Source organism: Vipera ursinii (genome assembly GCF_947247035.1).
Source record: "Vipera ursinii genome assembly, chromosome: 4".
NCBI classification, from domain to species: domain Eukaryota; kingdom Metazoa; phylum Chordata; class Lepidosauria; order Squamata; family Viperidae; genus Vipera; species Vipera ursinii.
The window spans coordinates 38716828-38740123 of NC_139514.1; the positions used below are offsets into that span (position 1 = coordinate 38716828).

At 38.2% G+C, this 23296-nt stretch overlaps 1 protein-coding gene across 4 annotated transcripts; it reads left to right on the forward strand.

Annotated features, from left to right (window-relative positions):
• The first annotated feature begins 10326 nt into the window (after positions 1-10326).
• On the forward strand, positions 10327-22585 carry CREG1 (cellular repressor of E1A stimulated genes 1). 4 transcript variants are annotated; one of them, XM_083361408.1, is made up of 5 exons: positions 10327-10842; positions 16904-17023; positions 17390-17422; positions 19257-19444; positions 20033-20320. In XM_083361408.1, coding segments are annotated over exons 1-5 (594 nt in total). In that variant the 5' UTR covers positions 10327-10590; the 3' UTR covers positions 20034-20320. The 4 variants fall into 4 exon arrangements, with proteins under 4 accessions (XP_083217534.1, XP_083217533.1, XP_083217536.1 ...); XM_083361407.1 differs by lacking the exon at positions 20033-20320 and adding an exon at positions 20327-22585 and having other exon boundaries at positions 10423-10842; XM_083361409.1 differs by lacking the exons at positions 17390-17422; positions 20033-20320 and adding an exon at positions 20327-22585 and having other exon boundaries at positions 10449-10842.
• Positions 22586-23296: the final 711 nt, after the last annotated feature.

A 23296-nucleotide genomic window follows, 5' to 3' on the forward strand; every position in this document is an offset into this window, starting at 1 on the left:
TGCTAGAAAAATAGCAGCAGGATCATTTCTGTCAGGTTGGGCCTAGTCCAGGGGTAGGCTGACTCAGGAATTCTGGGAGTTGAAGTCCATGAGTCATAAAACAGCCGAGGTTGCCTACCCCTGGCCTAGTCTTACCGCAGATATCAATGCTCCATAGATAATGATACTTGCAAGGAAAGAAAAGGGGTGTTCTTTTTTCCCAAAATACTTTACATGATATCAGGAAAATGGTGAATATGAAAGCATTATGTAGGTAGATACTATTTCTTCCCAATAATAGACTCTTTTACTAAACCCCAGCACACAAACACAAAGAAGCAGAAATGGAACAGCTGTGAAATAAAGCCAATTCAGTTGAGCAATCTTATCTGGCCTCATGATTTTTGGTTACTGTATCAACTTTAGCCTATTTACTTAGAGGAGTACAATTCTTAATTTTATCCTACAGGCCAGCCTTTTTGAAGTTGATATCTCAGTTATATTAGTCTTCAAGCCTTCTGAAGTCTATTAGTTATGTGATCTAACAGAGTAACAGAGCTGGAAGGGACCTTAAAGGTCTTCTAAACCCTTGCTAAAGCAGGAGACTCTATATCAGGGGTCTTCAAACTTGGCCCTTTTATGACTTGTGGACTTCAACTCCCAGAGCCAGCATGCCTGGCTGAGGAATTCTGGGAGTTTATTTATTTTTATTTTTATTTTATTTTTATTACATTTATATCCCGCCCTTCTCCGAAGACTCAGGGCGGCTTACAAGCTTAGCAGTAGCCTTCATTCTATGTATATGCCTGCTTGTTAGGGCTTTCACACACCCCCCAAGCGGCATTATTACAAAGTCAGCTTATTGCCCCCAACAATCTGGGTCCTCATTTTACCTACCTCGGAAGGATGGAAGGCTGAGTCAACCTTGAGCCTGGTGGGATGCGAACTTGCACTAATTGCAGGCAGCTGGTGTTACTTATAAGGAGGCATCAGCCCACTGCTCCACCAAGGCTGATTTGAAGTCCACAAGTCATAAAAGGGCCGAAGACCCTTGCTCTATATCATGTCCGACAAAATGGCTGTCCAAACTCTTAAAAACCTCCAGTGATGGAGCACTCAAAACTCACTCAAAACTTCTGTAGGCAAGCAGTTCCACTGATTAATTGTTCTCACTGCCAGGAAATATCTCCATAGTTCTATGTTGGATTTCTTTATTAGTTTCCATCCATTGCTTCTTGTCCTGTCTTCAGATGCTTTAGAGAATAGATTGACTCCCTTTTCTTTGTGGCAGCCCCATAGATATTGGAAGATATTGGTGACTGCTATCATGTCACCCCTCGTCCTTCATTAGATTTATTGTATTTTTAAGCAATGAAAAAATAATCAGCATATCAGCAAGTTTGCAGCTCCCATACTGTTAACCATGTTTGCAAACAGATGGGAGAGAGGGAAATGAATTTTGATTTTAGGAAGAAAACCCTGAACTTTTGGTGGGGGGCGTGGAGTGACACAGGAATGAGTTGGGCACTGCTTGAACTAGGAATAGGGCAAAGGGGAATGAGACCATCAAGTGGCCGTTAAGCTGAAGCATTAAGGAAAAGAAATCTAGTTTTGCTCCTTTTTCAAGTACATCAATGTGGAACAAGAAACAAAGCTAACTCCAAGCAAACCAATATTATGAGATCCAGTAGTTACAGAGATGGCTTCAAAGTGGCTTAAAGTTATCAGTAGATGTGGCCTTAAAGTTACGTTAGACAGGTTATCAAAGGAAATATCAAAGGGACATTGGTGTATAGTGGCCCAGTCATTATATTGGAGATACAGGAATAGACTCTGAAATTCAGAAACTGCATAGTTTATGTGAAAATGTGATTTGTTCTATATTTAAAACAGCGTGAAAAGGCAAATATGGAATTTCTTTTTCCTTGCATAAACCTTTCAGTAAATCACAATGATAATTAAGACTGACAAGTTTTTTCCCCTAAACTCCTTAATGTACTTTCCTATTCTTCCATTATGTTTTTACACAATACGTCAAATCATTCTAAATTTGTTACAGTAGAAACCTGCAAACACTCACAAATACATTGCCATTTAACTTTACATCATCATGGTTATTTGGGGTAAAAGTATAAAAATATACCATGAGCTTGTTTCTGAAGTAGTATATTTGAAGATCAAAAAAGCCATTAAACCTAGAAATCATACTATATTGGATAAGGTTTTGAGCAAGGACATATCAGCTGCTATCTTGAGATCTGCTATGGTTCTGAACTGTTGCCAGGAAAAGTCACCGTTGCCATGAAGTCACCAGATTCAAGCTTAGCTAAGAGGAACCTCACTTTTATAGATGCAGCAACAGAAAGAGCTTTGCATTTTTCAGCTTAATGAACTCAGAAGCTGACATCCTGTTTTGATCTGAATGTTGTAAGTTTTTAACCCTTTTCAGATAATCCCAACAGGAAATGAATAGGCTGTTCATAGCATGAGACATTTGCTTTTTGACCCACAGATTGGATAAGAGCATCTTAAAAAACTTACTTGCTCTCTGGGAATTTATCTGAAGAAAATAAGGCTAGCAAAATTTGAAAATTTTGCTCCTTTTGAGCGACTGCTTTTCAGTACATTTGAACATAATAAGTCTATAGCATAGAGAGCATTGACAGATTCCTAAAGATAATTTTGAAGGAACCAGATTACTTATAACAGAAAGCTGTCCTCCAAATAAAATACATTTTTTGCATAAAGTCTGTTCTCACCCAATTTAGTGTCCTAAAAAGCATATTACTTCCTGCTGTTAAAGAGGAACTCTGAATACGTACTGTGGGAAGTCAGTCCCCCCCCCAAAGAAGGAAATATTAAAAGGGCAGAATATTATATTCATTCACAGGATCTTAAAAAGGCAGAAAAGCATGCCCAGTTTTTCTTAATAGCCTCAAGTCTCCCTCCCCCATGCAGAAACCAGCTCTGTAGAAATGCAGATATCATAATCCTTTCAGAAAGACTGACACCTGGAAGTTTAGAGTTGATGGGATTAGAAAGACAAAGATCCCTAGAATCAACAATCTCTCACATCAAAAAATCCAACAGAGGACACAGTCATCAGCCACACCCCCAGGGAAGCAGGATATGACCTTTGGAACATAATAGGATTAACCCACCCCCATCAGAATACCAGAAAGGCACACTCAAACTCAGGTCAAAGTTCATGCCACAGGAACAACTCCAAACAAAAGCTCAAGAAGGTATTAAAAACCCACCACTCCCTACTATATGTGGTCAGCTTTCCCAGAGCCACGCTTCTGTATGGCTTTGCTCTTCAATAAACTCTAATCTTCTTTCTAAAGCAGTCTCCATTTTGCTTATTCCCAGCTTGTACTGGACCCTGATGAAGATTTGTCTTTCCTCGGTACTGTAGTCTTCCTCAATCTGACTGCTTCTTTTGGCTCTGTTGAGACTGCAATTTTCAGAATTTATAACCAGCAAGATGCTTGGCTGTACTCACTGCATATGTGGGAACATATCTAATTTTTTTAGATGAATAATGTTTGTTCAACTGATTATGAAAGAAGATGAAATATTTGCTATAGACGATTCAATGGTGATACAAACTCTTAAATATTAAATAAAGCTTAAATATTAAACTTTCAGACAAGAGTGTATTAGAGTTCAATTTTATCTGTCAAATAATTGCAAAAAACTATTTGAAAAGGTTATTTAACCTCTATCATATGCACGGAACTTGTCCAACTGACCATAAATAGAATAGTGATCAGACAGGCATAGATATTAATGAATTGACACTAAAGAATTTATGTCTCTGCTACAGCATTTTCTAGGGGGAAAAAATCTAAAACACTGATTGTGGGAGAAACAGAAGAGTTGTACTTTCTGTAGAGCAGATAAGAAAAACTCAAGGAAAAGATGGGGAAGTGGAAAGATGGAAACATCAAACATCAAATAATTCATCCAATGGATATGGCACAGATACAGTAACACTCTACAGCTATATTGCATAATGGAGCATTAAGACCAGGACAAGAACAATAGTATCTGAAAAAAGACAGATGTTGTCTATGATGGAACATTGCTGTCATACTCCAGGGCTGGACTGGCTCAACTCACAAAGGAAACAGATTATCCAGAGAGAAGCTTGGTTTTCCATTAAAGGACTGATATGTGGACAGCAGAAGGAGGGTTGGCATCCTTCAGGACACAGGATTAGCCACAGCAGAGTAACTTTGGTAGGCAATGTAACAGCATACATTGTGCAATGGCCATGAAATCTATATCCCCTATAGAAGGGTAAATGTACATTTCTATTTCTCTAAGGAACATAGATGTGTTGTAGTTTATTTTATTTCAAAGCTTCATTTGGCTTTAAATGTTACTCAAGAAACTTAGAACTGCTTGAAAAGTTGAAGAGATAATAGAGTAAACCCAATATAAAATACGTAAATTGAAGTGAAAAAGAAAGAAAATGTAATAAATGTTAGGTGCACGTAGATATTTACTCTCCACCATACTGAAAAGGGAATACCCAGGGGAAGGAGGTGAAACAGTACGGACCACTGCTCTGCCCTTTGCAGGGATTATCAGGAAAGGATGAACATAAAAACAAATGTTCTGTTTGGTAGATATGAATCCTTTAATGCAGATTGCTTAAATATTTGAAAGCACCAGTACCATATTCCTTACTGGTTTTAAAGGTTATGTTTTCTTTTGCTCTGCTATTTTTGGTCATAATAAAGTTTTTAACAGTAACCCCAAAACACTCAAAACTTTTCTTTCAAAAATCTTCCTATTAGATTCACATTGTCTGAGTGGGAAGGGTAGGGGTGGGGGGGTGGGCAATTCCACGATCATTTATACAGTCTCTGATTAATGGATATTTATTTTATTTATTTTATTTTAATCCCATTTATATCCCGCCCTTCTCCGAAGACTCAGGGCGGCTTACAATTTAAAGCACAAATCAAATGTGCTTAGCAATAGCCTTCACTCTATGTATATGCCTGCTTGTTAGGGCTTTCACACACACCCCAAGCGGCATTATTACAAAGTCAGCTTAATTGCCCCCAACAATCTGGGTCCTCATTTTACCTACCTCGGAAGGATGGAAGGCTGAGTCAACCTTGATATGTATGTCTATTATTCAGTAACAGGGAAAATGTGGTCCTTAACCACAGATAATTGTTCAACAGTGACAGAGAATAGAAGGTCTTTGAAATTCTGTATTTATTTTAACTTTTCAGTTCATTTTTATTTCTTCTGGTCACTGACGTTGTTCCTCTCATGGAAAGTAACTAACTCTTTCCTCTCCTGTTCCTCCCCTGCAAGTACTTTTCTAATGGGAAGCCAGGTACAACTTGTCAGGTACTGTACACCACAATTATTCAGCACACAGTATTCTGTATCAACTCGACCTTTTGAAAATCCAAACTATGGGAATAGCACCCTCTCGTGATAGTGGAGTGGAAGAGATTATGCAAAATAAAGTTGTTACTAGGTAATATTGCTGATGAAAATGTGTGCAGTGGTTTTGACATACCTACTACCTAACCTAATAATATAATATCTAATAATGGAGCATCACTCCAGAAAAGTAAAAATCTGATCACAATTCTTTAAAAAAAAAGAGAAGCTATTAACAGATGTTAAAACTAGATCTATAATTTAATTTAATTAATTTAAACTAATTGATTTAAATGATGCCCAATTTTACAGAATCAAAAATCTGTTACGATTTCATAATCCATTTAGTACAAACCCCTGCATGAGGCAGGAAAATCCATGCCTCTTAGTGATGACTGCTTGTCTGATCATCTTCTAGAATTCTTCAGATCTACAGAAAATCATTTTTACTGTTGAATTATTTTTGCAGTTAGGTCACTCATGTTCATTAAGTTCACTGTTGTCCTTTGGGACAGCAGAAAACAATACACACTACACTATAAAGGAAGAACGTAGTTTGACTGGTTTGGGCTTAACATGTGGTATTCACACAGCCATTGTAATTTATGACTTATGGCATGGGCAGGCAAACCAGAATGCACCTGAGCCTTCCCAAGCATGCTGTGGAAGATTTGGGATGTCCCATAATGTACTTCCAGCAAATTTTCTTTTGTAATATATTTTATTGATTTTCTATTTTCACAAACAAGTGCTCCATAAACAATGTGGTGACTGAGTCCATTAATAATTCGATGTTGCATATATGTTACACCCACCAATACATCCTCTCTTCTTGTGGTATAACAATTTTTCGCATTAGGCAAATACAATTCTTATTATTGTTAGAAAACATACAATTGCATATCAACATTTAGCCAAAGTATATCTTAATTGCATTTGCATTCAAATTCCACATATTTAATCCATGTCCTATTTTTGCTCCCCCCCCCAATTTTAATTTCCCATCCATGTTTAAAGTATCCAATCATTTATAATGTCAAAAAAAGTTATATTTGGGCAACCAAAAGAATCCCTTATTTAAAATTCTTGACATATTCTTATTTCCCTTTTCATACCAAGATATAATATTCTGATTACAAATCCTAACTGTCTGGTTATAATAATACTTCTAGTTCTAACAATCTATTCTTAACCATATTCAAACCTCTAATGATTAATATAGCATCCCCTCTAATAGGTCAAAGCTTCTATTTCCTTCAGTCTTACTCTAGCTTGCTTTCTTTGCCAACTAATTTTCCAAGTTTGTGCATTTAGGACATCAAAAAATTATTCCTCTATTTTTATATATATTATTTGGAACAAGAAAAACAATTGGGTTAAAATGCTTTTAGAAGAGCTAGCCCGTTGATATTCTTCTCTGGTTCCCCACAGTTCTTTTTACGACTTTATCTTTCATTCCATCAGTTCTCCTTTCTTATCATCCTTCCAGCAAATTTTCCATTTTCCAGTTTAAGGATCAAATAGTAATTGAAAAGTCTTAAGGCCAAAGGTACCTATTTTATCCTTCCATAAATCTCTTGTGACATTGTAAAATTTGTCTTTTCTTTAGCAGCCCACAAGGAGGATAAGAAATCATTGCCCCCTCTTTTTATAGCATAGTGTGATGTTTGACTCTAATTGTCATTTAACAAACCATACTTATTTATGTCTGAACCATCCCTGTTCTTCTATTCAGGTTTACAGTCTATAGCAGACATGTCAAACACAAGGCCCACAGGGCTGTCCCAGAGATGGCAAGGGACCGGACCCCACTACCCCAGCCCAACCCAACCCAACCCAGCTGGAGTACCCCCAGCACATGCACAGGAAACGAGCGCTTGGGAGCTGGTGGTGCGCAGCAGCTGCTGAAGCTCATTTGCCTCACCCCACCCTGCCCCTCCAGGCCTTGCCCTGTCACACCCAGCTATGCCCTGCTTTGCTGGGCCTCTCCTCTTCTCGTTCACCTCTGCTTTGCTGGGCCACATCTCACCACACCTGGTCCCACTTCGATGGGCCTCTCCTCTCCTCGCTCAGACTATGGAGTTCTGTCAGCCTTGTGGCCCAGGGCTCGAGGTGCAGCCATCCTTGACAGGGTGGCTCACATGTTGCCGACCGCTGGCAGTTCCAAGCTGTGGCTCTGCATGTGGCATGAGTGCTGCGTTCCTGTCCGGCCCTACCACATGGCAGACAGGGCTACTGGGAGCCAGCCCTTGCTGACGCTCGACTTGTGCCACCATCTCCCTGCCTTTCATCCCACAGGCCAGTCCTATTCGCCAGGCAGCATGGAGTGAGGAAGGAAGGAAGGAAGGAAGGAAGGAAGGAAGGAAGGAAGGAAGGAAGGAGAATGAGAAAGAGGGAGGCACGGAGGGAGGGAAATGAAGAGAAGGAAGAAGATGGTAATGAGAAAGGGAAGCAGGGAAGAAGGGAGGAAACAGGAAGGAAGGAGATGGGAATGAGAAGGAGGGAGGCAGGGAAGGAAGGAGGGTAGGGATGGAGGAAGGAAGGAAGGAAGGAAGGAAGGAAGGAAGGAAGGAAGGAAGGAAGGAGGGAGGGAGATTGGAATGAGGAAGGGAGGGTCTGAGGGAAGTCCTGCCTTAGCACTTGGCCACTAGTAGCCCTGCTGCGCTTTCGCCATCCACTTGTCCCTTCGTCCTGGCTTATTCTAGGGGTCTCCCATCCTATCGCTAAGGATGCTTTGGTTACAAAGCCGGGTCTCCTTGCATGGAGAGGGAGTGGGCTTCCCTCTGACTCACACACTTTGCCCTCCTGCACCCACCATGAGCAACCTGGCCAAGGAGAGCGAGCACAGCAGCAGCAGTCTTGAGGAGGAGTAAGCGCAGCTGGGCACCCCCTCGGGGAAGTGGGGCTGCAGTAGGCAGGGCTGTGGGGTCCCTGTGCTGCAGGAATGCGAGGGTCTGGGCTGGGTGCTTGACCTCCACTGCCCAGGGCTCCAGGCAGCCTGCACCACTGTCCATGGCCCCCCTGCAGAGTCTGAGAGGAATGGTGATGCTCCTCCAGTGGACCATGCCCTGGTGCTTGCCCCGGTCCCACCCCCCCTCCGCCGGAGACCCTCAGATCCACCCCAGTTCTGCCCAGGCCCTCACAGGTACCCCTGACATGAGTAACGTCGAGCTGGCCATACCCATCCAGTAGGCTATGCCCACCTGTCACGCCCAGCCAGTAGGCCACGTCCTCCCTGGCCATACTCCCCCGCCCTCCCCCGCGAGGGCAACCACAATGCTGATGCGGCCCTCAATGAAATTGAGTTTGACACCCCTCTTCTATACAGATAGTACAACAGGAACAGAGAGGAGGGAAAACCAAGTGGAATGTCCCTACGTGTAAAGAACTGATAATTGGCTCAACTTCCATTGCTTGTCATCTTATTCTTGAAAGACAGCATTTTCCATGATCAGTGGGCTTCCTGTCAGTCTACAGTCTCAAACTACCTTAGGATGTTTTATTGCCTCCTGCTACACATATACTTATCTAAAAAAAAAAGAACAATTGGAGGGGGATTTATTCAGGCACAACCACTTTAAATTCATATAGCTGATCAGTTTCCTAGGAATAGAACCCACTCCAAAATCAATAGGATTTATTGATACTAAGACTACAGTGTAATCAGTTTGCTTTCTGACCTCAAAATTCAACGTCCCATGTTATGTATCCAGGTGCAGGTCACCTGCATAACAGCGACCACCAGGGGCATTGGCCTGGACGGTTTGGCGGGAAAACCTAGTTTCGGTGGGAAACCTAGGGCCAACACCATTGGCTAGCTACCTACCTGGCCAGGTATATAAGGAGGCCAGGTAGCCCTTGTTCTCCAGTATGGACCCCTTCAATAAAGAGCTGAACCTGTACTCCGGCTGGCGTCTCTTCCTTGCATCGGACCCACTACATTACATCCCAAGCTATAATTAAGTCTTTGGAAGGTTATTTTTTAAAACAAAAACAAAAAAAAAACCTAAAAATTTGATCATTGCATCCATATAGTTTCTTGGCAATGTTAGAACAGACCTCCTGAAGATTAGTTTCACCATCAGCCTTGGAATCTCTGGTGTTCTGCATCAAAATACTAACCAGTTCTAACACAATATAGGTGTTACATAGATGTAAATTCCAGTATATTTTATTATCCACTGATATACTCTAAATAGCACTCACTACAACACTTCAGATAAATGCTTAGTCTTAAAAGGCATTTCTTTCACTTTTTTTGTTTCACTTTTCCACTATGGAAGTTACCAAAAAAATATTCTAATTAATCTTTCTTGCTAGGCTGAACTCCCCAAATGTACCAATGAACTATATTTAAAAGTTATAGTAGGCAGGCACAAACCAAACATACCACTTTTCTCTCATGTTTTGTGTGAATCAGATAAACCAGGTTATGCACTTTGCTTTAGAATGGTTTTATTTACGTTAATACTTATGATTAGCTGAATAGTATTTTTAAAAAAAAAATGATTCGCGCAGTTCATTGAATCATAAACTACACAAACTGTTCATATAGCACACAGGCTAACATCAATTGGCTAGGTCAGGGGTAGGCAACTGTGGCTCTTTTATGACTCATGGACTTCAACTCCCAGAATTCCTGAGCCAGCATGGCTGGCTCAGGAATTCTGGGAGTTGAAGTCCATGAGTCATAAAAGAGCCACAGTTGCCTACCCCTGGGCTAGGTTATACAACAGTGTGTCATTAAAACATAGCCATTTTAGTGTTAATTACTTGTACTTGTCAGCATGCGAAACCATATAACCATATAGCTCTGCGAAGACACTTATATATCCAGTCAGACAGGAAAAATACGTTATCGCTTCCTCCTTATTTACCTAGCTAGCTACACGTTTTGTGTTCTGAAGTTTAAGGCGTATTATCATTGGCGGACAGCAATATAATCCCGCCCACAACATGTAGCTATGCCCACAATCTTTTCCGCCATTAGTTAGATCTTACTGGTTAAAAAGGGGGCAATCTGATTTGCCATTGGATAAAAACCTTAGCCACCCTCCTTTCACGTGAACTCTCAGGAGCAGGCAGCTACCTTATTGGATGCGCTGAAGGAGAACGGGACTGCCTAGCTTTTTAAGTGCCCAATTTCCCCTATTCCCTAAGGGACCTTTTCCAAAAGTGTCTGTGAAAAGACGTAAGATGTGGCGGCTGGTATGGTTGCTGGCGGGAGTGACTGCGATTCCCCCGCACCAGGAGACGGCGCGGGTCGCCCGCTTCGTGGCCCACGTGTGTGACTGGGGCGCGCTGGCCACGATCTCCACGCAGGATGCTCCGATGCGGGGCCAGCCCTTCGCCAATGTGTTTTCCATCAGCGACGGGCCGGTGGGAAAAGGTAGTGGGGTCCCTTATATGTACCTGACGGAGCTGGAAATCTCAGTGCATGACTTGAAGGTGAGCGGTGGCCGACAGCTGCATCGTCCTGGGTACGTTGCCTTTGCAGGCAGTGCCCGGCTGGTTTGGGAAAAGGTCTCTGCGGTTTGAGGTTCTAATGCAGGAGTCTTCAAACTCGGCCCTTTTATGACTCGTGGACTTCAACTCCCAGAATTCCTCAGCCAGGCATGCTGGCTGAGGAATTCTGGGAGTTGAAGTCCACAAATCATAAAAATGACAAGTTTGAAGACCCCTGTTCTAATTGTGGCCCGTGCCGGTCGTAAAAGAAGAAAATGCAGATTCCACCGTCAGCATTTTCGGTCAGTTTTTAAGGAAGTTTGCACTAATAACTAACTTACGAGGAAAATTAGACTCGTCAGGTTACCAAAAATGATTTAAATGTACCGGGTTGTTAGTTTTTTTCCCCCAGAACTAGTTTTTCCTTCTGTATTGCAGGTTGATGCTCTCTCCACTTTTGAGATTACGCTCTGACGAGTTGTGGGTCACATTAAATTAATCGTGTTGTTTTCTGTGGCTATGAGAACATAGTTTTAAAGACCGCACCATCTGTACGTATTGACCTTTTGTAAAGGATGATGCAAAAAGAGTCATGAATTGTAATTTTTCGGCATAAAATAACAGATTTTTTTATGTGATGTCCTGAATGTTCCATTTTTAGTTCATACTGTACATGCTTCTGTGCTTTAGCTAACAAGCCTTTTGGCATGAGAATTACGATGTCAAGATTTGACAATCATAATCCAATCCCCAAGATGAGCAGGAATTTCATACCAGTTCTCTGGCTCAAGGCTGAGTTAGATATTGTATGAAAAACTGAACGGGATTTTGTTTCACTTTTTCATATTGGAGTCTGGAATGGAGTGTAACTATTGTAGTGGCAAGAAGGTGTTTTAATTTTTCCTTCAATTTAAGTAGCAAAGCCTATTTTCTCAAAATGGCTATTTGTCTTGTGGGGAAAAAAAGATGATCTGGTGTATTTTATCCTGTATGATAAACAGCAGATTCTGATGGCAATTCTAAATTTTTAAATTGGACAAATGCAAAGATCTTATGAAAAAGTGTATAAATATGGGTAAGATTTGTGAAAAGGACCTTGGAGTTATAGCTGATCACAATAAAACAGACTGATTTTTAGGCTGTACAAAATAGAAATATAATTGGAAAACAACCTGAAGCAAGTTTTACTCTGTATTAAAGTCTTGCATTCTGTGATTTAGTCAACTACCATAGTGCTCTAATTATGCTCAGCTAAGCCATATTTTTAAGCATTGTTTTTTGAGTGAATTGTAATAATTTGTGCATTATCTTAAACCACAAGTCAGTTTATATATTATACTAAGTTGTGAATTCATTTAATTATTAATGCAATATGTGAATGAAGACAGCTACTGTGATATTTGGGTAGAGAGGGGTCATTGTTACAATTATTATTGCTGAGTATTAAAAATACATGTTCTGCTTCCAAGCTGTGAGGTTTTAGAGATGTTGGTGCTTTAAAAGGATTAGAAAGAAGAGCAACAACATTTCTGTGATAGGATAACTTGCACACACATATAAGCTGAACGTTCACATTAGGTTTTCGCCAATTACATTTCTTACAAACCTGGGCATAGGATTTCAGCTCCACTTCCAAGAAATATTGTTTAAAACGACAACCTTAACTGGCCCATTCTTTTGACCTAGTATGGGAAATTGTCAATCTGTAAGGGACTCAGCTAACTGTTACTAGAGTCTTTTGTCATTTATCATACATATGACAAGCCATTCTCTAGAGTTCATTTCAGTTCTTTCTTGGTAGCTCAAAACTCTGATGAGTTTATTTGGAATTTTTTGACCTCACTCTTATCCATTCTTCTTTGTCTTTCATCATCTTCTAAAACAATAGTGTAATTGGAAGCAATCTTTGTGTGTAGGTGTGTGTTTAAATATAGATGTCAAGCCATATTATACTTAAGTGTAGGTGCATTTTTCTTAATTTACTGCTGTGATCAGCATATTTGAATAAATGAGAGACTCTGGGAGTCAGGTAACATATATATTTAATAAACTATAATTAAACCAAATAGTTACATACACTAATAGATATATAAGTGATATATCATGATACTCTATGCTCACCTTAGTCCAGGTAATTAAAACATAGAACCATAAAGGAAGGCTCCAAATGTAGTAGATGGAATTTCATAGGAACGAAAGATTAAAAGATGTATTGTAAACATATCTGTTTGGAGAACTTCCTCTTTCTCAAATAATTTTTACTTAACCTGAAAAAGTAAGTACAAGCCTATATAGGGCAAGCTTGATTTATTTCCTTCTTTTTACTTTAAGAATATTTTTTCCTGCAAAAATGGACGAAATCCTACACAATTTCTGCTTTCATAACATTGATAAATATTAATAAATTGGTTTTATTAAATTGGATTTATTAAATTTGATTTTTTAAAATTGAGTCAAGTACAGTTTTTAGCAAGAGGCAGGGTTCCCCACATCATGATAGGACAAAAGAATGAATTACAGTATCTTTGCCCATCTATGTTTTCTTGATTCACAGCTATCAACTGGTCTATGTCAAGTTTTAAAATAAATTGTGTTAGCAGTGCTCTGACACAATACTCTTAAGAATTATGGGATGGGAGAAATCCCACAATGATTCTGGGGTGATGGTTCCCTTAGGCAGGATGTTCTCTGCCTCATCACTTCCTTTGAATTAACTTGAACTGAACTAAACCTATCTGCACTTTGAATGTTGATAATTAAATATTAAATTGTCTTCAAGGGAGTATCAGTCAAATGAATAGAAACTTTTATGATTCATGAGGCAATAAATAATACTTAAAGATAATTAGATGAAACTATGGCAAACTCACATTCAGTTACAAGTGATTCAGTGGACACATTTAGACACCTCCATATCTATGATTTGCAAAACATCTTTTCTGAGGGGATAGTTGCAAAGGAAAATTGATTTTTGTGTAACAGATGCAGATCAATTTTAAAAACCATGGTTGTAACCCTTAAGAAGTCTACTCTTTGAGAATTGGCTGCAAATCCTGAGAAAGATGTATGCCAATCTGATTGCATTGTGACCTTCTGACGTGGGCAAGCCAGATTCACTTAACAGCCGTGTTACTAACTTAACAACCGCAGTGATTCACTTAACAAAAAAGATTGTAAAATGGGGGAAAATTCACTTAACAACTGTCTCAGAAATATTGGACTCAGTTGTGATCATAACTCAAGGACTACCTGTAGCCTTAATAGTACTTCTGTACCTCTTCCATACTTTGTGTGTGTTCAACAAAATCTGACCAGTTCAGTAAAATTTATTTTGTCAAATGTATATGTCTACCTGTATCACAAACATGCTGTGGGAAAATGACTGGAGAGAGAAATAGACGCCTTCTGGCTGAAAAAAAAATATCATAGTACAGGATAGAATTTCTGGCTACTGAAGGCAAAATTCAGCAGGACTGTTTTAAATCTGATTCCTGGGATGATAAAGGTCTCACAGAAATCACACTTCTATGTATTTGTTAAAAACACAGACATCTTGTCTGCTATAGATTCAAGTCAAATTAAAATGGTGATATAGCAAGTTATGTGCAGTCTTTCAGTTTATTGAACACTGGCACCAGATTGTAGTAGTTCAGACTAATCTGATAGTTACCTAATAGCAGTGATTTGAAATGAAGCCAATTGTTTTGAAAGACTGGAAACCTTATATGGACTTTTTACAGAAAGCAGTGAAGAAATGAAATGTTGATTTAAAGTATGTTTGAAGTTTAAGCTAGACTTGGACTATATAAGGAACTGAAAAAACCTATATACTATCTCAGAGGAAGGAGGGATTTTAAAATTGTATCTACAGTATCTGTAGAAGAAAAAGTAGGAAGCTATTTTAACTTTAATTCTTTTTTCTTTTCCTTTTTTCCACTTTTTTCTCTTTTTCTTTTCTTTTTTCAATTTGTCTTTCATTGTATGAAAAATTGGCAGATAGATGGATAGATAGGTAGATAGACAGATAGTTTTTCCATGATGATACATTTATAATTATCTTATGTAGTTTACAGTTGGTTCCATATTTCTTTAATAGAGTGGTAATAAGAATTGTTGCCAGTGTTTTCTAGTGCAGGGGTCCCCAACCCCCAGTCCGTGGACAAATACTGGGCGGTGGCATGCCAGCAACTGGTCCGCAAAAACAAGGAAAGCCCCATCCACAGGATGTGGGCAGCACATAAAACCATGCCCCTCCGGTCCGTAGAAAAACCTCTCTCCACGTAACCAGTCCCTGGTGCCAAAAGGTTGGGGACCTGTGTTCTAGTGCATGTTTTCAATGCCTGTTTCTGATTGGCAACGAAGAAAAAAAAACCCTCTAAAGATAGATTATTATAACTTGATGAGGGTTATGCCACAAACATTTCTACCCTCTTAAATTTGAACTTCATGGAATGCCTTTTCTTCCCTTCTGAAGTATGCAGGAAGTTGTGACAGCCTTAATCTGTATGCTGCTAGACCTGAATTCAGATTTTGAAAGTATCCACTACTGTTTGGGACCTCAGCCATATCTCTGAAATGCTTTCTAGTCTAGCATTTGTACACATTGGGTTTGTTGCAAAAATATAATTAGAGACTTACAGTTAAGCTTGTAAGACTGAAAATCTTAAATTCTCAAGAAAAGTATGTCTAAACAAGTAAGCTGTATCTTGTTAACTTCTGTACTAAGTACTTGACAAAACAAAGTTCTATAAATAACATGACCTTCTCCTATGTTTGTTTGATTTGGATAATGATTTTTAAATGTCTTGATAATGAATACTCCACTTACTCATTTATTTATTGTATACAGTACAACACACATTTAGTTAGGGTCCAGTGACTTCTTGCTCATTAGAAACTTGAGTGAATATCACAAGCGCTTCTAAAAGTTGTTAAGCATTTGTTATCTTATTTATATCTGAACTTTATGCAAATATTGCAGCTAGATTTAATATTAAATGTTCACTCAATTTTTCATAGATGGTAAGAAAGATAGAATTCTAGAGGTCTGGAAAACATTTTGCCTATTTGTGAAATTTTAGATGATTCCAATAAAAGTGCTTCATGTGGGACAGGCTTGCACATTTTGGAACTCTGTTCTTGAAATTAGAGTTCATTGATTACTCTGTCATCAATGTACAGTGTGCCAGATATGAGATGGTTATTAGAGATGGTTATAAAGTTCTTTCTCTGAAAAGAGAAAAACGTAGCATTCTGCTGTGTGGTGTTATAAAATATGACGATCCTAAAGAAACCTTTCAGTCCTGTGGGTGAACAACTGATTCTTTGTGTGGATGCCGCTTCCGGAAGTCCATTCTGGGCCTGGGCAACAAAAAATTAGCTACCGGTTCTGACGAACTGGTGTGAACTGGCTGAATCCCACCACTGTGTGGGTTGTATTTCTAAAAATGTTTTTGATAATTCCATGGCACTAATTGGACCATGTGATTAACTTGTCCTTTCCTCATTCGGAAGGACAGTATCTGAAAAAGTGCCTTTTATTTTTATCTCCAGCAACACAGATGACAGCTGGAGACATTTTCCACAGATAGTAAACTCAGTCATGAATCAGCAAATTCTTACTAAATTCCAAGAATTTGCTGATTCATGACTGAGTTTATTTATCTGTGGAAAACGTCTCCAGCTGTCATCTGTATTGCTGGAGATAAAAACAAAAAGCGCTTTTTCAGAACTTAATAATCTGTATCTGGGTTGATACTGAAGCAAGAAATGTAAAATGCTTATATTTAAATCATGTGCTTCTATAACTTCACTTTTTCCCAAAAATAAATTTGTTTGAATATTTCAAGAGGTCACAATTCAGTCTTGTGCCTATAGAAAAGGCTGAATCAACTTCATGTGATTTTTAAATTTTTACACTGAATAGAAAATGAAACAAGCAAATTCAAGTGTTTTTAGGTACATTACCTTTGACAAGTATATTTTATGTCAAATTATCTTTTATGCATTATTTTACCCAATGGACGGAACTTTGATTGAATCCAGTTTACCACTTGTATTTCAGGTGAATGCAAATGCCTCTCTAACTATGTCCTTGGCACAGACCTCTTATTGCAAGAAGCAAGGTTATGATCCTCAAAATCCTCTATGTGCCCACGTGATCTTCAATGGCGTAGTTGAGAAGGTAAACCAATATTTGTGCTGGTAACAAGACTACAGATGCAAATATTAGCTCGGAAGTAGAAAATAGTGTTCATAATAGTGTGTTTTAAACTTTGGTATTAATCTCTGTCTCCTGAGCCAACATATTTAACAATAAAAATCCATATAAATATTTGACCCTGGTGTAATGAAGGGACTTTCTTAATTTGTGATGAGGAAATAGCCACATAGGACAATGCATTGTCTTACCCAGCTACTTTCCTCATGTACGGGACTCCGCTGGTGGAACTGAATCATCTCACATACTTTGCGAATTATGTGGCAAACTACTGAGTATATGATTAAAATATTGCTAAAAAGGATATGCTCTTTTGTTTTGGGATTTCAGAGAGGAGTTGCTTTCTTCTTCCCAGTTGGCAAGGTGATGAAAAATAATCTTTGGCCTACAAAACTTCATACTACAACAGGTTTATTCATTTTTATTGTGGCAAAACATGTTTATGTAGGCATATGCTTGCTGCAGTCAGAAGAGACTTGACAGTTTCCACATGTTCATAAAAATACAATAAAACATCTACAGCATAACTATACAAATAAACAGCACATAAAACAACGTTGCTTTAATCTTCATTTGGAGCTTTGCACTTCAGACTTAATTCAAGGAACCAGATGGTAGTAGAGAAGGTGAGAATCAAGTTCTCTTGAGTTTAGTAGGAATTATTCCAAAGAAATTGTCTTATAGTATTATAGTTCAAATGACATCAGTGTTTGTAATTGGGGTGGGCAACCTGTGCACATACTGTACCTGTGACATTATTTCATATTGCAGAATGTAAAAGACAGTGACCCGAAGAAATAAAGATACAACTAATTCTAGTCTCTTTCAATGCCACTAAATATACCCCTCTTATTCTACCAAAATAAACAAATTCATCTATCTGCTTAATATTTTTTCTATTTATGTAAACCTGAAACTATTTACTATCTACTAAAATAGCTACCTTACTCTTTAATGCATTAATTATCACATCCATATACTTCATTGCTTCATATAATAAATATAATATACCTACTACAGTGATACATTCAGTTCTCTGACAATAATATGAGACTCTTTGCATTCAAAAGTACAAATTCATTCACAGTGCCAGCCAACCCTCCTTCATATTCATCACAAACATTCCTTATAAATATATCCATAAATATATTGGGTACATGTACACATTTTTGACTTACTCTGTGTTCAATGTCAAACCATTTATTAAGCATCCCACTTGTTCTCCATCTTTATCTCCATCATATCTCCATCTTATTATATTCAACAGTTAACTTTCAACTTCATATTCACATAAAACTTTATGTGAATAAATCCTACTGACTTTATCACATGCTTTCTCTAAATCAGACATGTCAAACACAAGGCCCGGGGGCCGCATCTGGCCCACGAAGTGGTTTCATGTGGCCCGCGAAGCCATCCTGGAAACAGTGAGGGAACGGCCCCCACTGCCTTGGCCCTGGCCCAGAGACCCTCCTTCTGCCAGAGACCCTCAGATCTGTCCCACTCCTGCCTAGGCCCCCATAGGCACCCTTGATGCGAACGATGTAGAGCTGGCCATGCCCATCCAGTAGGCCATACGCACTCTAGCCACGCCCACCCAGTAGGCTACGCCCACCCAGGCCACACCCACCCGGCTCCCTGAGGGCAACTGCAACGCTGATGCGGCCCTCAATGAAATTGAGTTTGACACCCCTGCTCTAAATCAACAAATGAACAATAAACTTTGTTCTCATTTTCATACATTTCTCAATGATTGCTGAAGAGCAAAACTCTGCACAAGGCCACACTGCTCTTCTCAAATTTTTCTCATTGTTACCTGACATAAACTTTTATCATGTCCGATTTGTATCCTAACCTGTCGTAAAAAATGATTTAGTACAGTTTTAAAAAGAAATTTAGCCACCATCCAGTCCTCAAAATTCCTAACCACTACAAGTCATCCAAGCAGTAACCAGGACAAAATCAAAAGCAGCAAGTCCTGCTTTTTTTGTGCAACTTATCAGACACACTGTTTTCCAGCTATTGGTTGTGACATTATTAGCTAAGTGAACAGGCTGCAATTCTAAGGACAAAGTCAACAATTCCACTGGATTGAGTCTAGAAAGCTGTTCAAATTGTCCTATCTTGAGAAGACATGCAGAAAAATATAATGGTTAACTAATTTGATGTCTTTTATGTTGCTGAAAACTCTTTTTAGGTCCAGAATCGTACAGAAGCTGATTTTGCAAAGACAGCACTGTTCAGTAGACATCCTGAAATGGCACTTTGGCCTTTAGGGCATAACTGGTTTTTTGCCAAACTGAACATCATCAACATCTGGCTTCTAGACTTCTTTGGTGGAATCAAAACTGTGACCCCAGAAGACTATTTTAATGCTATACCCTAGTGAGTGCTCGGTTTTGTTATATTACTTTTGAAGTAATATTTTTGAAGTTGTGATTTATGAGTCTGACACATATAGTACAAACTTGAATTCTCTCTTGTTTTTAATCAAAATCACTTTAATGTGTTTTTGGTTAAAACCCTTTACCTGCTTTAAATCAGTCTTTTCTGCCATGGTGCTTGCCTTATGGAACATCCTTCCCCCTCCCCCACCCTTTGAAATTAGATTAGCTCCATCCCTTTTGACATTCCCAAAGGCCTGCAAGACTGGTTATCAGGCCTGGGACTCTCAAGGAACTGAAGTCTTACTTAGATGGCTCCATTTGTTGAGCATCATTATTATCCTCCTTTTGCCTATGGTTTGCATGTTTGATTGTTATGATATTTATTAATATGGATGTTTATATTTTATATCTGTTGTTTTTACATTTGCTGTTTCATCTGATAGTTGTGCACCACCCAGGGTCACTTCTTGCAAAATGGGAGGCGGTGTAAATTAGATAGATAAATAAAATAATAAAACATAATGAAACTGTCTGGTTCCTTTCACTTGTGACAAAATTGACTACTGTATAATATGTCACATCCTAGGACTTATCCCAAAATGACAGATAGCTGATAGCCAAAATAGAATTACATGAGATTGTGTACTTGCATAAGTACTTCCCAATGTGCATAAAAGATAATGATGTTTCTGTACCGTGCCATCTATTCTGGTATTGTCTGCTCTGGCTGATAGTGGCTTTCCAAAATCTCATGCAGGGATTTTCTCTGCCTTGTAGCTGCCTTGCTTTTATCATAGAATTTTGAAGAAAAAGTGCCAAAATGATTACTTCACAGTGCCAAAATATCATTTAAACTATTTTTCTTGTTTATCCTTTGTAGGGATTAACGTTTTTTTTTTGGATGCAATTGAACATCTCTTCCTTTCACTTCCATAACAAGAAGGTCAGGACACTATGGGAACTGTGCAAAACTCAAAATTTGCATATTCATGTCAAATCCTGAAGGATTGTTTATGCTGTATACACTTTTTGTGAGGGCAACCCCCCCCCACCAGCTTTTAAAAGTCTGAAATTCATGCCAAGAAATTTCATACTATGAACACATTTTTTAGGATATGCAAATTGGCACAGCCTGCATAATTCATTTTGCCTTTAAGGCTTGGATTTTTAAAGAGAGTTAACTATTTTTCAGCAAGTTTATAAAAATGAAAATTCGGTTGGGGCAAGAAGGATGTATTCGTAAAACAGAAGGAAAATTTGGGAGAAGATAAAGAGAGGCAAATAATTGCAAACTTAACTTTGGTGCGACCAAACATTTTCGTATATTCATCTGCACTATGTCTAGATTTAGAAATTTGTAAACAGCATCTTGGATTCAGTCCCTGCTCACTTGTTGGATAATTTTATTGTTGGAATCAGCTATAAAAACAATTGTACCATTGATTGATTTGATTGTATATTATGTATTATCTTTTTTTCTCCAACCAGAATTCCATTTCTAAATGGGTGGTTAAATAAATTTATTAAATAAAAGTAATGAAATGTGTGAACCAATCAACATGTAACAACACAACCAACCAACCCGCTTACAGCAACAAAGCGAGCACCCCACACACCCTCACCAATATTTATAGAGAGGCGGCAGCTCCGATCACGCTTTGCTCACACAAGCACGAAGCCAAAGACACCAGCCTGAAGATGACGAGTGAGACCTCGTCGAAACGTCGCCAAGACACTATCAATCTTACACAGGAAAAGACCCGAATATGCCAAGACCTACATACCTGTACCCGTGAAAATCTACAAAAACATGTATATATATATGTATATATATCTCTGTGTGTATATGTATATATATATATATATATATGTATGTATATGTATATGTGTATGTATGTATATATTTATTTATTTATTTTTATTTTAATTCCATTTATATCCCGCCCTTCTCCGAAGACTCAGGGCGGCTTACAAGCTTAGCAGTAGCCTTCATTCTATGTATATGCCTGCTTATTAGGGCTTTCACACACACCCCAAGCGGCATTAGTACAAAGTCAGCTTAATTGCCCCCAACAATCTGGGTCCTCATTTTACCTACCTCGGAAGGATGGAAGGCTGAGTCAACCTTGAGCCTGGTGGGACTCGAACCTGCACTAATTGCAGGCAGCTGGTGTTACTTAAGGAGGCATTAGCCCACTGCTCCACCAAGGCTCTTATGTATGTATGTATTTATGTATTTATAATTTATAATAAATACATAATTTATGTATTATGTATGTATGTATGTATTTGTGTGTGTGTGTGTATAAATTCATGAAAAATATCCAGATAAGTATGAATAAATGTGCAGTCTTGGTAATCTTATGCATAAATGGAACACACATTCTGTCTCATTACTTCTTATAAATGGTGTTCTCTATTCATAGATCCATAAGGATCCTACTATGCCCATCTTCAAGAGCTCTTTAAAAACCTAGCTTTTCCCCAGGCTTTAGGTTAGATGACGGACTGGCTCTAAGAATTATGAGAAATGTGGATGGTAAGTTTTGCTCCTTGAATGAATACTCTTTTTAATAATCAAAAAAAGCTTCACAAAGTTGTCTGGGATGGGACAACTTTGAGGTCTGAGATTGCCAAGGTTATAATGAAAAATGAATATAATAAAACTCACAAAAACGAATATAAACCCAGCCAAAACACACACTCTTTAATTTGCCTTTTGTTTGTAAATGTGTTCTAAAACAAATTTACACTTTGTTTTATTCACTTAACCAGAAGAGTTATAGTCTTTACAGACAGTAAAATAGGCTGATTGGTAACTGCCTTTGTTATATTGTTATCACTTTGGCTGAGGCATATTTGGAAATACTTTTTATTTATATTAACAGCTTTTCCTACCTTTTTGAATAACCAAAGTGACTTACATATTTTTTTACTATGGTAAATTGCATAGTTTTGATTACATATGAAAAATCTATATTACATAGCTATTGTGTTATTAAATAGTATGAAAATAACTATTCCTGGAATGAATTTGAATTTGTTTTATTTGCTATGCTTAATGTACAATAAAGTAAAAAAGATGAAAAAATTTAGAAGTGTGAATCATCTGCAAAAAATAAAATTAGTCTGGACTATGCTTTCTGAATCAATTCTTCTGATATGAACCTTGATTTTTAAATACATTTATTTTAGAAAGAGGTATTTTCTGTATCTACAGACCACTTTGCATTTCTACATCCGGAGCTCATTTTTTTCAAGTTTCTATGGTTTATTTTATTTATTGATAGAATTTATATAACTGTCCATCTCACCAAAAGTGACTCTGGACAGCACTCTGCTTTTTTCATACTGCATTCATAGCAATGTTTTTATGAAAGGCCACATGTCAGCAATTTGTTTACTAAGATTTTCTTTCAGACCAACTTTTTTTATGTTTGTTAAGGGATCAGAATGAACCAGCCGTTAAAAAAAAAAGGATACAAATTCTAGCTGAGAACAAAATAAATCTGGAATGCACAAGAAGATGTCTTTCAAGGTCAGCTTAGGAAGAAAACATTTTATGTTTTTAATATATTCCTTCCCATTTCTGGATAATCTATTTGCTTATTTTTTATTTTTATTCATTTATTCAATTTATAAGCTGCCTCAATTGTTCAAGTGACTCTAGGCGATATATACCATAGTAAAACAATAAAATAAGTATAAAAACAGCAATAAATAACTGAAAAACTATCTATATATTACTATACTGAGGAAGGAATCCCCATGAACACCAAGGAATATTGCATTAATACTAAATAGGCAACTGGATCACCGTACCGAAGAGTCTGCTGAGAAAGCCGCATTT

What these genes read in the sequence shown, in the direction of transcription:
- CREG1 (XM_083361408.1), top strand. Translation starts at nt 10,591, where the DNA reads ATGTGGCGGCTGGTATGGTTGCTGGCGGGAGTGACTGCGATTCCCCCG. An exon ending in TCTCAGTGCATGACTTGAAG is followed by an intron (nt 10,843 to 16,903) that starts GTGAGCGGTGGC and finishes CTTGTATTTCAG; the next exon opens with GTGAATGCAAATGCCTCTCT. An exon ending in TCAATGGCGTAGTTGAGAAG is followed by an intron (nt 17,024 to 17,389) that starts GTAAACCAATAT and finishes TTGGGATTTCAG; the next exon opens with AGAGGAGTTGCTTTCTTCTT.